Source organism: Polyodon spathula, chromosome 1 (genome assembly GCF_017654505.1).
Source record: "Polyodon spathula isolate WHYD16114869_AA chromosome 1, ASM1765450v1, whole genome shotgun sequence".
NCBI classification, from domain to species: domain Eukaryota; kingdom Metazoa; phylum Chordata; class Actinopteri; order Acipenseriformes; family Polyodontidae; genus Polyodon; species Polyodon spathula.
In genome coordinates, this window is record NC_054534.1 from 78,622,260 (window position 1) to 78,638,356 (window position 16,097).

The 16,097-nt window shown below is 36.0% G+C and overlaps 1 protein-coding gene across 1 annotated transcript in view; it reads left to right on the plus strand.

Annotated features, from left to right (window-relative positions):
* The first annotated feature begins 499 nt into the window (after positions 1-499).
* LOC121299829 (transmembrane protein 192-like) overlaps positions 500-16,097 on the plus strand; it is a 36,803-nt gene continuing 21,205 nt past the window's right edge. The window contains exons 1-4 of the mRNA XM_041227989.1: positions 500-716; positions 10,946-11,089; positions 12,836-13,085; positions 15,710-15,832. Coding sequence (XP_041083923.1) covers positions 618-716; positions 10,946-11,089; positions 12,836-13,085; positions 15,710-15,832 — 616 coding nt within the window. The 5' untranslated portion in view covers positions 500-617. The remainder of the gene's footprint in view (positions 717-10,945; positions 11,090-12,835; positions 13,086-15,709; positions 15,833-16,097) is intronic.

The window sequence follows — 16,097 nt, forward strand, 5'->3', positions numbered from 1 at the left end:
AGACACTGTGGCTTTTAGGCTTCTCCAGGTCTCCGTCTAACCATTAGATGACCAGGTGTTGGGCAAAGCTGAAAATTGGACTCATCTGGGGGTGCTTCAGCAAGGCTGGAATCGGGCAGATTTGTCTTTGTGAAGGACGCATGAATCAAGCCAAGTACAAGGTTGTCCTGGAAGAAAATTTGCTTCCTTCTGCTCTGACAATGTTCCCCAACTATCCCCCCCCCCCCCCCCCCCCCCCAAAAAAAGTAAAAATAAAATAAATAAATAAATAAATAAATAATAAAAATATGCTTGGTGTGCCACTGTGTTATATGACGGTGTAAATACACATTGCAACCTCTGAACAATGCTGTACTGTACAAAATCCTAGAGTGCCTTTTAGGAAGTATGTGAAAATGGAAAAGAGGAAATTACAAATGCAGGTTCCTCTTCTGTTTTGCTGCAGAACGACAGGCAGCTACAGTACTCAACATTATGCCAAATATCTTACACAAAGAACGTCTGAGGCAAGACCCTTCTGTGTATAGACCAATGAAAATAGTGTGAGGAGCGAGGAATACGGAAGTCAAGAACTCATCATCAACAACTTTTCGTCTGCTCAAGGATAAATAGATGAGATGTTGGCTTCTGTGCAATTGTTCTTTTCTCAGTTAATGATAAAACAATACAAAAAAATAAAAGGGGGAATGGATACAGAAAGAACCGCGGCAAAACAAGTACGTGCTTAAACTATTTTCTATGCTGAGACAGGGTTACTAAAGTTACTATCATAAACATTAAATAATGTTAGTGTCACTTTTTAAATAATGTTAGTGTGACTTTTTTTTTTTTTTTTTTTTGCATTTGACTGTGGTTGAGCCAGCTGGTCGAGGTTCAATGAACCAGCTTTACCAAAGTACTATGTAATACCATATTCAACTGAGATTTAAATGTTTTATATATATATATATATATATATATGTATACTATATATAATATATATTATATATATATTATATATATAAGTATGTGATGGCCAGAAAGTTTTAGAACACCTCATTATTTAAGACAAGCTTGCTGCAACATGATCTCATATCCCGATGAAGATCTTCTATAGATGGAAACGTGATTTTACCTGATTGCATGGTGTTTTTAAACTAATTAAAAAATGTGGCGCTTCATAAGTGTGCGGGCATTCTATTTTTTGACTTGTCTGGACTAATTTGTGCCCTGCACCTTTTTGATTATTGGATGTGTGTATAAACACTTTTGATTTCTGTAGTAAATAGAAATGTGATAACTTATTTTATAAGATTAAAAGGAAAAAAAGGAAACTAAATACTGTTTAGGTTGTTAATTATTCCTACATATGTATTCTTTGGTGTGGTAACAGTAAGCACTAAAAAGTAAGCACTAAAAGCACTAAAAAGTGATATATATATATATATATATATATATATATATATATATATATATATATATATATATATATATATATATATATATATATACACACACACACACACACACACACACATATATCAGGGCTTAACAATTATTTAACTGTCTGGTAAAGTCCAGTGGTCTGAGATCCATCAGTGCTAGTCCACAAATTCCAAATAATCACGAAAGAAACACAGTATAAAAAGTATGTCTGCTATCTTGTACAGCATGTATGTTGTATACTGTAATTTTCCATACACTAAATTGTGTTCTTTTCTGCAATCTTTATTAATGGTATTTCATGGCACTTGTGCACAGTTCTCAATAAAAAAATAAATAAATAAAGAGGAATTGACATTATGGAATTTAACACTTGGCATATTTTGCAACACTTATATTTACTGAAATAGTATGGTTTATAGAACTAATGCTTGGCTTTGAAAGGATAGGAGGCTGCATTAGACTAATAACAGGCAGGCTCAAATTGTCCTTTTACCAGAATTTACCGTACAAATCATAGGTGGCACTGGCTTAAAAGTCACTCCAACCTTTTTGAGAAGGAAACTCCTCTTTTGTGTTTAAAATACTTTTTTTACATTTTTTTTTTCTGCATGCGCAACAATTGTAAATAAACAAAGACACACAGGTTTAGTTTCGAATAACACTTGTTTGCAACATTTTATTCCATTAATAATTTTACAGTGTTGTTTTTTTTTTTTTTGTTAAACTGCTAGAAACGATTATTTTTTCAAAGTTTAAAAAGTAACAATTAACAGAGCGTAAAATCAAGTTATACATCGCATATCACATAACTACCAGTATTTTATTTTAGCTTATCAAGTACCCAAACAAGTTCAAGAACATATCTTCATTGCTTTACTAAACATTTCTTTTTTGAAAACCATACTTAGACAATAGTTCCAGCTGCATTGTCTTACAAATTCATTGTATTAATTCAAATTTTAAAGAAAAGTATTAAACAGTGCTGCTTCTTCAGTTACAAAAGCAATAAAATAAAATAACTAAACATTACCAATCTAATAACCAGTAAACAAAACATTTTAGTGTTGCATACAGTACAATTGCATTCAATTACCAGCTGTGCAAATACATTCATTTTGTTTTGTTAATCATAACCATACACATACTTTACAAGTGTACCACTGCGTTGCACTGACATGTAGAACAAGTTACAGTATGTATTAAAGTCATTCAAAGCACTCCATTCTAACAAAATGTTTCGTACATCTGGCCATAAACACTTTCCTCCTGTCAGATTGTTTTTCTCTGGCCATTTTAAGTTTGTCTTTGTTTCATCTCCAGTCAGGTACTGTTTTTTCAGCATTGCGATTAACGTGTATTTTGACAAATTCAACAACGCACAATTTCAAACTGGTTGAGTAGAATATTTTTTTTTTCTTACTGTCCTACTTTATTCAGTCTCAAAGTCACCTGCATTATTATAGCATTGCAGTTACAACGAACGGAACACTTAAAAGGCACTACTCTGCTTTCTAACCAATAGCTGTTTGGTACAGATCCCAGGGGCAGGTTCAAGTTGAATGTTGAAAAATCAATGGCTCGGGAGAGTGGGAATAAGGAAATTCAAAGAAACTGACAACTACTGTGTTAAAACTAGCTGTGACGTTTTTGAGCAGAGGTCAGTTGAGTCTGAAAGCTTTTTAACTTTCAAAATGACTAAAGGTATTGAGAGTAAGAAATTAAAACTTTTAATTCGGAAGCATTTAAACTAGAAAGGAAGGGGGGAGAAATCAACAAAAAAACAGAAGGGAGACCGCATCAAAACAAGAACAACAACTCAGGTAAGACAACCATTAAATGTATTTATCTAAATGCTAGAAGTATCAGAAACAAAATTCTAGAACTTGAAGCTACTGCACTAACAGGTAATTATGATGTGATAGGTGTTACAGAAACGTGGTTATCTGAGAGTGATGGGGACGAATATAATATTTGTGGGTATACACTGTATAGGAAAGACAGGCAGGACAGAAGAGGAGGAGGGGTAGCGCTATACATAAGAAACAGTCTTGAAGCCCAGGGGTTAAACCTGGACAAAGAAAATAAAACCGAATCAATATGGGTCAGAATAACAGACAAAAATTCAAAAGGCATAATAATAGGAGCATGCTATAGACCACCAGATTCAGACGGTGAGCACAATAATCTGTTATACAATGACATTAGAAATGTGTGTAGCAAAGGAGAAGCCATACTAATGGGGGATTTCAACTTCCCCCAAATAAAATGGGAAAACCCGGTGGGTAGCGCGAAGGATGAAATAGAAATGGTGGAAATGACAAATGACTGCTTCCTAACACAATTTGTGAAGGCACCCACTAGAGGGGAGGCATGCCTTGATTTAGTCTTTTCAAATAACGAAGATAGAATAACTAAAACAGAGGTCAGAGAACCACTGGCAAACTCAGACCATAACATGGTCTCATTTGAAGTGTTTTTTAAATCCCCAAAAGTAAAGACTAAAGTTAAGGTTTACAATTTTAGAAAAGCAAACTATGAAGGTATGAAACAGAGACTAACAGAAGTAGATTGGAGTAAAATAGAGAAAACACCCACAGAAGAAGGATGGTTGTTCTTCAAAAATGTAGTACTAGAGGCGCAAAACAATTACATCCCTAAAGTAGACAAATCTAAATGTAAAACTAAATTGCCAAAATGGTTTAATAGATCAATTAAAAAAAATATTCAGCGAAAAAAAAAGGCACTTTACAGAGCATTAAAAAAGGACCAAAAAGAAAGTACGCAGAAAGAGTACACGGAACTGCAAACGCAAGTCAAAAAGGAAGTTAGAAAGGCCAAGAGAGAAATAGAAATGAACATTGCTAAGGGAGCTAAAACCAATTCCAAAATGTTTTTCCAATATTACAACAGCAAGAGAACATTCAAAGAGGAGATTAAATGTTTAAGAGATACAAATGGCAAAATCGTAGAGGAAGAAAAAAAAAATAGCAAATATGTTAAATGATTACTTTTCACAAGTTTTTACAAAGGAAGATACTGACAACATGCCCCACATGTCATCCAGTTCCTATCCAGTTTTAAATAACTTTAGCATAACTGAGGCAGAAGTGTTAAAGGGACTAGGAGCTCTTAAAATAAACAAATCCCCTGGGCCGGATGAGATCCTCCCAGTAGTACTCAAAGAAATGAAAGAAGTAATTTACAAACCGCTAACCAAGATCATGCAGCAGTCTCTTGACACAGGGGTGGTACCGACAGACTGGAAAATTGCAAACGTAATACCGATCCACAAAAAGGGAAACAAAACTGAACCAGGTAACTACAGACCAGTAAGCCTGACTTCTATTATATGCAAACTTATGGAAACTATAATAAGATCCAAAATGGAAAATTACCTATATGGTAACAGGGTACTGGGAGACAGTCAACATGGTTTTAGGAAAGGGAGATCGTGCCTAACTAACTTGCTTGATTTTTTTGAGGATGCAACATCGATAATGGATAATTGCAAAGCATATGACATGGTTTATTTAGATTTCCAGAAAGCTTTTGACAAAGTCCCGCACAAAAGATTAATTCTCAAACTGAACGCAGTTGGGATTCAAGGAAACACATGTACATGGATTAGGGAGTGGTTAACATGTAGAAAACAGAAAGTACTGATTAGAGGAAAAACCTCAGAATGGAGTGTGGTAACCAGCGGTGTACCACAGGGATCAGTATTAGGTCCTCTGCTATTCCTAATCTACATTAATGATTTAGATTCTGGTATAGTAAGCAAACTTGTTAAATTTGCAGACGACACAAAAGTAGGAGGAGTGGCAAACACTGTTGCAGCAGCAAAGGTCATTCAAAATGATCTAGACAAGATTCAGAACTGGGCAGACACATGGCAAATGACATTTAATAGAGAAAAGTGTAAGGTACTGCACGCAGGAAATAAAAATGTACATTATAAATATCATATGGGAGATATTGAAATTGGAGAAGGAATCTATGAAAAAGACCTAGGAGTTTTTGTTGACTCAGAAATGTCTTCATCTAGGCAATGTGGGGAAGCTATAAAAAAGGCTAACAAGATGCTCGGATACATTGTGAAAAGTGTTGAATTTAAATCAAGGGAAGTAATGTTAAAACTGTACAATGCACTTGTAAGACCTCATCTTGAATATTGTGTGCAGTTCTGGTCACCTCGCTATAAAAAGGATATTGCTGCTCTAGAAAGAGTGCAAAGAAGAGCGACCAGAATTATTCCGGGCTTAAAAGGCATGTCATATGCAGACAGGCTAAAAGAATTGAATCTGTTCAGTCTTGAACAAAGAAGACTACGTGGCGACCTAATTCAAGCATTCAAAATTCTAAAAGGTATTGACAGTGTCGACCCAAGGGACTTTTTCAGCCTGAAAAAAGAAACAAGGACCAGGGGTCACAAATGGAGTTTAGAAAAAGGGGCATTCAAAACAGAAAATAGGAGACACTTTTTTACACAGAGAATTGTGAGGGTCTGGAATCAACTCCCCAGTAATGTTGTTGAAGCTGACACCCTGGGATCCTTCAAGAAGCTGCTTGATGAGATTTTGGGATCAATAAGCTACTAACAACCAAACGAGCAAGATGGGCCGAATGGCCTCCTCTCGTTTGTAAACTTTCTTATGTTCTTATGTTCTTAATTAGAACAGTGGTTTTGTATTTCTACCTAGCAACATGATCTGAATGCCCTAGATCCTGAACAAACAAATCTGGTTGTTGGCAATTAATTTTGTGTGAGCCATTACAACCGTGGCTGTAGTAGTTTAATATTACACACTAGTGCATACATCGCACCGGTGTATTCGTCGCTCCTCTCATTTAAGGGCCACGCAAAAATGCCTAGAGAATCGACTTATTCAACCATTTTTATGGTAAATACAGTGCATCTACATGTTATTAAGCATCTCCGATTGAGGTGAGGGGCTTGAAATTAAAGTTTCTTGTGCAATCATTACTAGATCTACCCCATGTGTAGTTAATCTCATTTTATAATACTAATTCATCATACTATCACCTGTATATTACATTTGTTTTTACCAATAGATCAACCATTCCATAGTTTGTGACAATACCAGAATTTAACCTAGATATGCCTATAGTCCTACATATACTGTAGGTCACTTGAAATTACAATTCAGACATCTGGGTTAAAATTTTGAATATGCACCTCTCCAGCTACACGTTGTTTCGCATCACATTTCCCTGGGTTTTTTCCCCATTCTTCCCAGTAGCTTTGCATTTGTTTGCACTTCTTCTTTAGTGTATAGGAGCACAACAATGTCATGATGAAGTTGTTCCATCAGTCCTTTCCTAAAAAACATGTGTTTAAAACAAATAAAAAATAATATATAATCAAGATGAAATTAGGAAACACATGGAGGAGGGACGCAGCAGATAGGCTTTTGTGGAAGAATCTTGGGGAGGCCTTCATCCAGAAGTGTATTTTAAAAGGATGATGATGATATATTATATCATGAGGCTTTATTCACATTGAATGTGCGTGGGAGTTATGACGCAGGAAGCAGATTTTTGGTTTTCGTGTTGAATATCGTGTAAATATTGGCACAGGTTCTCATCTCAGTGGTGTAACAAGTAAAATGTGAAATGGAATCTGAACTAAAGTGATGAAACCCAGCAGGGTTAATGATGAACAGTTGGAAACTATGAGTTAAAAAAAATTAAATTAAATTAAAAAAAAAAAAAAGACCTAGAACAAATTGCGTTCTTACCTGAAGTGGAGCGTTGCTTTTTTGAACGATTCCATAAAGTATGTAACAGGTGGCAACCCTAGCTGAAATGCAAAGATTTCCTCAGTGGCACTCATTTCGATATCTAGTCCAATCCAGGTTTTTACTCCAAGCAGGTTCTAAAGTAGGTAAATGAACTAATTTAGGACCTGGTTGGAATAAAGACCAAGGCTGGAATAGATCTCAAGGTCCAGAATTGAGTACCATGTAGTCTATATGTTGGATGGCTTTTTTTTTTTTTTTTTTTTGCATAAATGTAAGCAGCACCCAGAACAAACTGCTATTGTTTTATTATTATTATTATTATTATTATTATTATTATTATTATTATTATTATTATTATTATTGTTGTTGTTGTTGCAAGTCAGCCTTTAAATGTCTGAAAGGCATGTTCAGATGTGTTTGTTACACTTTACATTATTGTCAGTTGAATTTATTGACAATCCAGTTTTAATTGGCAATACAATTTTCCTTAGTGTGCTGTAGGTAGCAGTGCAGTGACTTCAGTATGGTCAGAAAATGTAGAAACGTGCCTGACTTAACAATGTAATGAGAATATGGCTTTTGTTTCTTCTACTGCATTGGTAAACAGCTGCTAATGTCACATTTCTGTACAGACAGTGCTTAATTCAATTTTGCCCATCCACTTTTTTTGCTCTGTGTATATGCGCTTTCTTATGGCTTGGCATTTAAACAGTTTAAAGGGGAATGAAATAAAACATGGTAAGACATTCAGGTGACTCCAGAAGGTTGACATTGATAAAAAAAAAAAAAAATTAATAAAGATAGACAACACCCTACACAAACATTGGTTTGACCCATGGTCTGCACTGTAGTACTGCCTAGCTATATCTAACATTGTCAGCTCTGTGAGTACAAAAGAGCCAGAGATCTGTGGAGATTGCAAAAAAATAAATAAATAAATAACAATTCTATTTAGGCTAGATCGTTGTTAGCTTGGTTTGTTTTTATTCTCTATTAATTAAATTCTATTCATTGAAAAAAGGCAAGGGAGAACCAGACCGTTATTATTGTTTTTATATATTTTTTTGAATTGGGGAAGTTAGCAGGCATGAATACATTTCAAAACCTAAGTAAAATGTTCTTCCTGTTATTAAGCAGTAGTAAAATCAGAAGCAGTGGTATTTAAAATAACAGAAGCCCATTTTCACTTTTTTTCATTAGAAACTTGTTGTTTATTGACATTAATGTTCAGCTTTCATATTGAAGCTTGTGTGTACTACTCATTCAATCAAATCAAATAGTGTAAGAATTTGTTGGTATCATTCAAGACATTTTTCAAATCAAGAAAGCTTATTTGTGTATAACAAAACGACAATATAGTCGCAGTCCTTGTTTCGCAGCCAGTGTCATCTTTACGATCTTTACTCTTTACAGAGTCTGCTTCTTGCCGTTCATCAGCTTTGACAGTGGGAGCGGGAGAGTGCCTGTAGAGATGTATTAACTTTTATTAACAATACACAAACTCAAAATAAAAGGGTTAAACAAAAACAATTCAAAACAAAACAACACCTGAGCTGAGCCATCACTAAGGTGACCATAATGCTCCGTGTTCAGCGAGACAGTTTGGGACAGTTCACAATAAAGTCTACAAACGAGAGGAGGCCATTCAGCCCATCTTGCTCGTTTGGTTGTTAGCAGCTTATTGATCCCAGAATCTCATCAAGCAGCTTCTTGAAGGATCCCAAGGTGTCAGCTTCAACAACATTACTGGGGAGTTGGTTCCAGACTTTCACAATTCTCTGTGTAAAAAAGTAGCTCCTATTTTCTGTTCTGAATGCCCCTTTATCTAATCGCCATTTGTGACCCCTGGTCAGTAATCTTTTTTTGTTCAAGAATGAACAGATTCAATTATTTTAGGCGGTCTGCACATGCCTTTTAAATCCAGAATAATTTTGATCGCTCTTCTTTGCACTGTTTGTAAACCAACAATATTCTTTTGCAACGAGGTGACCAGAACTGAACTCAATATTCAAGATCAGCTCTTACTAATGCATTGTAAAGTTTTAACATTAGGTCCCTGGTTTTGAATTCAAAACTTTTCACTATATATCCAAGCATCTTGTTGGCCTTTTTTATAGCTTCCCCACATTGCCTAGATGAAGAAATCTCCAAGTCAACATAAACTCCTAGATCTTTTTTATGGATTCCTTCTTCAATTTCATTAGCTCCCATATGGTATTTATAATGCACATTTTTATTGCCTGCGTGCAATACCTTACACTTTTCTCAATTAAATGTAATTTGCCATGTGTCTGCCCAGTTCTCAATGCTGTCTAGATCATTTTGAAATACCTTTGCTGCTGCAATGGTGTTAGCCACTCCTGTTTTTGTGTCATCTGCAAATTTTTTAACAAGTTTGCTTACTATACGAGAATCTAAGTCATTAATGTAGATTAGGAAGACCAGAGAACCTAATAATGATCCCTGTGGTACTCCACTGCTTACCTCACTCCATTTTGAGGTTTCTCCTCGAATCAGTACTTTCTGTTTTCTACATGTTAACCACTCCCTAATCCATGTGCATGCATTTCCTTGATTCCATAATGCATTCAGTTTAAGAATTAATCGTTTATGCTGGACTACATTAAAAGCTTTCTTGAAATCTAAGTGAACCATGTCATATGCAATTATCCATTGTCGGTGTTGCATCCTCAAAAAAAAATCAAGGTTAGTTAGATACGATCTCTCTTTCCTAAAACCATGCTGACTGTCTCCCAGGATACTGTTACCATATAGGTAATTATCCATTTTGGATCTCATTATAGTTTCAATAAGTTTACATATAATAGAAGTCAGGCTTATTGGTCTGTAGTTACCTGGTTCGGTTTTGTCTCCCTTTTTGTGAGTTCAGGTTTTTCAACTTACAACCCAATGCATTCTGTTGTATTTTACCTGTCTCTGGTAACATTCTTTCCTTTGAGAAGCAGGACAACGCTTACCAGAATGCATTGGGTTGTGAGTTGAAAAGCCTGAACTGTCCCGCTGAACACAGAGCCATATGGTCACCTTAGCTATCACGGTGCTCAGACTGAGAGCACACCTTGCTGCACTCAGCCTCTCACTCAACTAACCTACCCCCCACAAACACTCCTTTGTTCTCTTTTATACCATGTGGCCAGGGGTGATTGACAATGAAATATCCAATCACCACCTAGCTACATTCCACACTTTTTTCCATTCAAACAATCACACAATTCATCACTTAAACAATTAAACATGATTTCCTTTACATGAGAGTAGGTGTTAAAACTTCATGCTGACATTGGACTTGGCTTTCGCCAAAATAAACACCAACTAAGACATAACTTATTTTACTGTAAACTTATTTTACTGAGTTTCTTTCCATCTGATGATGTAGACATCCTTCTGCCTGGTGTTGATGGTTGAAGTGTAATGCTGGCTCCAGGGATCAGCCTATTTTGCAAAGCACCAGAGCTTAAGTTTGCCCGGTAAAGCCCTGCTGTCTGTGCTTTTCAACCCTTGCACTGCTTGTTGTCTCGCTTCTCCCACACAAACTGTGTCCTCTTGGTCCCCATCATACCATCTCCAATTAAAAACTATTTCCATCACCACACACCCACACACATATGCACGCATCCTCCCCAAACTCTGTCATAAACCTGCATTAGCACTTTATGATTGTACATTTGTCTATTTTTTGCTTCTACTTATTACCATCTGTGGCCAAATAGTGTAATACAGTCTTTCTTTATCCACAGAATTCCTCCATGGAGATTACCCAGAGTTTAGCATCGACCGTTGATGATCCTGTCATTCCCCCTGATGTCCTGGACTCTGCAACAACACCACAGTTTCAGTCTTTACCTACTTCATGGCTGGCAATTCTCCTAACCTGCATACATGTAAGAGCTGTATTCTCTTTTATTCTCCTTTTTACAGAAAATATGTATTTATTACTTTAGCTGTGTTTTTCAATCATATAGGTATTAAACATTTTATATTACTGTAGAGCTACTCTTATCTTTTAAGTGCCCAACAAGTGAAATCTCCTGCTATTTGTCAACACTGTCTTCTAGTGGAGATTCTTGAATTAAATTTTGTTTTAGAAAATGAAAGGCTTGCATCCCAAGGGGAGCTATAACTGAAAAAGTTGTATCGGTTACAATTTACTGTGCTTATGTCTTTCTCAGCCTGAGTTCAGATCTGTCTCTGGTCATAGTTGAAAAGAGTTTGATGCTCAGTCAACCTAACCCCCAGGTGACATTAATCAACATCACAAAACCACACACACTTTGGAAACTGATACATCTTTGCTTGAGAGAAGACTGTCAGTTTCCATCACATATTATGAACATTGTAGTCACAAATAATAGGGACAGACATGGAGGAAAGTCTTTCCATACTAGCAGAGACTTTTTCAAGAGTAGAGCATGTATTTGAGGGGGCTCCCAAGTGGCGTATCCAGTAAAGGCACTCTACATGGAGTGAAGGATGTGCCCTATAACCTGGACATCATCAGTTCAAGTCCAGGCTATTACACAGCAGACCATGGACGGGAGCTCCCAGGGGGCTGCGCACATTTGGCCGAGCGTCACCCAAGGAGGGGAGGGTTTAGGTCGGCCAGGATGTCCTTGGTTCACTGCACACCAGCAACCCTTGTAGTCTGTCCAGGTGCCTGGGAGATTGCCTGTAAGCTGCCCAGAGCTGCATTTTCCTCTGACACTGTAGCTCCTGGGTGGCTGCATGGCGAGTCCGCAGTGTGAAAAAGTGGTCAGCTGACAGCATACACGTCAGAGGACAGCATGTGTTCATCTTCGCCGCTCCTGAGTCAGTGTATGCATGGTAGCGGTGAGCTGAGCCTAAAAAAATAATTAGGCATATCAAATTGGGAGAAAATAATAAAAAATAATTGGCAAAGACCTAAATAAAAAAATAAAAAACACAACAAAAACACACGTATTTGAAGTGAAATGTTCTAATGTGTAAGAGGTGGAACACAATAAACACTACAGCTTAGGGTTAAGACTAAATAGCAACGCTTATCTCTAAAGCTGTGACGACAAGTCGAGTGGAAAAGTACCACCACACTCATGTAGTCGTGTTGAATTGGAAAAGATTATTTTAGAACAGTTTGACTTTCATTCATTTGCCCAGTTAGTTAATTTGATTTCAATTGGATGTCATTTTTTTCTGATATATAAATGTCATTATTGTATTCATTTGACCTTTTGCCGTTCTTGGCCTTTGTTTGACTTGTGATATTTGCAACCTTCATTTGACCTGTCTATTGATAGTTTAACCAATGCTGTACCAATTGATACAAGTAAAGTTTGCAAAATATCCTGTGTGGATCAAATGTGGAATTCTAGATGAAAAGAAAAGAAATACAATGAAATCATTGCAAAATGCAGGGATTTTCAAATGTCTTGCCGTGGAATCAAATAAGAATCAGAAAAAAAGTGTTGCTCACAAATATTGTATGTCGTGCTTGCATGTTTATTTCAGTCAGCTTTGTCATTTACAAACTTGTTGAGACAAGAAGAGTGTATATCGTTTGACAAGTGGAGTCACTGCTTTGCAAACCACCTTAAACCACCAATAGCTGCAACTTTGTGTTTAACAGTCTGTTTCTGCTCTTTGTTTTTTAGGCATCCGCCTTTGGTCTCTCTGTTGCTCTTGCTGTTTTTTGTTCGATTAAGGAGAGTCAATTTAATTGCCAGAAATATATTCAGACTCCAACTATAATTGTCATTGCTAAGCTGGCTCTATGGCTCCTAACAACGGTTTTTGAACGTTATGTTCAGCACCATCACAACTGGACCAGAAACAAAGGCTACCTGCAGTTTTACCGATCCACAAGAAACCTCAAATGTCTGCCATTCTTCATACACAGTGCAGGTAATACAAACATTGTAGACAGTGCCAGAAGTCTTTGCTTATTACAAACTACTAGACAAATTACATAGCCCTGTACAAACTCCTTATTGGTTCATTTTAATTCTTCTCACAAGCAACTTTAGACTATATAGATCAGTCTACATTTATGTTTTCTGACAGCTCCACACTACAACCTTCAAAAGCATTTGTTGTAATGCTATTTTCTTTGTACTCTTACAGCAGTGGAAAATACAGTAGTCTTTTGTCCATCAAGTGAACACTGTTAAACTTTTAGAATACCCTGGGAACAATAACAGAGGTACAGATGTAGTCCATTAGTAAAATGTTATCACTTTACCAGAACACAAATTAATGTATATATAGTAGATGCCATATTACAACTGAGGTAACATTTGACACTACTGAGGTGACTTCTCAAATGTGCTGTATTAAAACATTCTGGACCTTATTTGCATTGCAAACTACTAAATTAAATCATCAATTTTTGCCTAATTATTTAAAGAACGTATTTTTATGAAAACATTACTTAACTAACTCTTACATTGCCAATAAACTAAGAAATATGAGCCCACTAACCAAAAAATATAGTGTGTGTATTGTATATGTGTACACATGTGTGTGTGACGTCAGGCCAGAATGAGGAAGAACACACAGGTAACTGCATTTGCAAAAAGACGTGCTGCGCTCTGTTTATTAAAGAACAAAAATAAAAATAAAATATTTAAACAAAGACACTGCTCACAGAGCAAAACAAAAAGATGAACAAAAACAAATCACAAACACAGTGATAACACTTAAGGTCCGGCTGGGCAGTAGCCTTCATGGATCCTTTAAGATTCATTTTTTTATTTTTATTTTTATTTTTATTTTCTTACCCGTTCTCGTTCACTTCTCCGAACACCCACCTTGAACATGGAGAGCTGCAGGCTTTTTATACAGGTGACCATCTCCCGGTTTAGCAACAAATTAATCACTTAATTTGGGAGATGGCCACCTTCTGCACAAGGTTTTTAATCATTCCGGCAGAGGACGAGTTTACTAATCTCACCTCTGCCAGAACACTTAGCAACAAATAAAACAACAAAACACACGGTGCTTCACCATCATATATACAAATACATATATAAATAAATCATAATAAACAAATACGACACAGGGGCGGAGGGGGGACCCCATTCTAAAAATAAACAAACAATACGTTTAAATTATATATAATATGCACACAGTAGTGTGCAAAAGTTTGAGGCAACATGTGATTCATTATATTCCATTATAATTGCGTTATAAAAAAATGCTTTTCTTTTTAAGGTAAAAGCTAAAATAAGATACTTTTTTGGCCATTTGCTAGTTGTCTTTTTGGGAACCTTCAATTCAGTTAGCTAATATTAGTCCTGAAAAAGGGTCTGCTGCTGTTTTTCTACAGAATCAGTTCTTTTCATTGATATCAAGCTATTATAGTGTAATATTTTTAACTTTTTTAATGAGAAATTTCAATTGAAACAGTACAGGGTATCTGCAAGTATCTTTGGTATAACTGCTGAAGTTTAAGAAGAAAAAGGCCAGCTGTTTCAAATCATAAGAATGGGTAATGCAAAAATAATCAATGCATGAGGAAAGACATAATGAACTTCCTTATTTATCATTTTTGTGTTACTAATATTGAACCATCATCCTCTGATTATCCACAATTTCGACCCTTTGCCGTTATAATAATGTATCCCAAGGAATCGGATGTACAAGCAATCAAGATATTAAATGAAAATGTAGCATATAACAACATATAGTGACTTATCATGATACATTGTATTTGAACAGTACCCTTACCTCTGTTTGCCTGTCTGTCAAATAGGAAGAGAATTATTATTGACTATGAAAAACAAAACTAGAGAACAGTGGTTAATACATTGAATCCTGTGATGTCGTTGTGTCGATCAGCCTTTATGTTTTATGACTATTTTGTACTCACCTACATTAGTGTATGTGCTAAAGGGTGTTTTAGGTTAGCAGCTCTGCATGCCAAAAGCCAATAATTTGAAATTATGGATGAACAAATGTGTTGTTGCATAAAATCACATGTGTATATTGTAGTTACTAAAGAACACTATAACACATTTTATAAAGCGTCTCATAAGGTTGACTGTCCTTTTACCAGTATTGAAGGGAAATGTTTATTTCTGGTGCTTGCCACTAGGAGGCACCCTTTACAGAGTAATGACTAGATATGTGACTGCCAGGGGATCAATTACAATGGTCTTTAAAACAAGTACATTTTTTTAGAAGTTAAGCTCATTGTATTGAACTGTATCCCCCACCACCACTTTAAAAAGTGACTCTTAATGTTAAAGAATTGATTAGTCAAACATGAGCAGAATTGAAATTATTATGCCCAACAGTGAAGCCTTTAACTACACTTTTATACTACAGCTTTAAAACTGTAGTGCAGTTACTGTATGGGACTCTGAAACTGCATTTGTAAGTTCAAAGTTATACATTTGTTTTTAAAGACTAAAGTTGTTTTATGTGTAAGATGCACTGCGTGCGTGTGTGTGTGTGTGTGTGTGTGTGTGTGTGTGTATATATATATATATATAATTTTATTTTTTTTCTTTGCTGTTTTCTTTCAGGAAATGCAGTCTTTCTGCTCATACTGTCATCTAAAAGTATGGAACACTTGTACGTGTACCTCATGCTGGGTGTCCTGATGTTGGAGCTTTGCTTTTCAATTCCGTTCCTTCTCTTTTACGTAGGTGAGGACAAGCACTGCTGGCCCATTGGGATAGGGAGCATATGGCAGGGCTCTCTGCACATTACAAGAATAATATCCATGTACTGTAACAAAACACTGAGTTTACAGTAGCACTGTAATAAGGAGTTTGTGACCACATCATTTGGGTTTCTGATGTACCAGTAAAAACTAAAAAAAGAACCGCTTTTTTATTATTTTTATTTTCAAGTAAATGCAGTGCTTTTCAGTTGTAATAAATGCTCTGTAATCAGAAAGATTACAGAGCT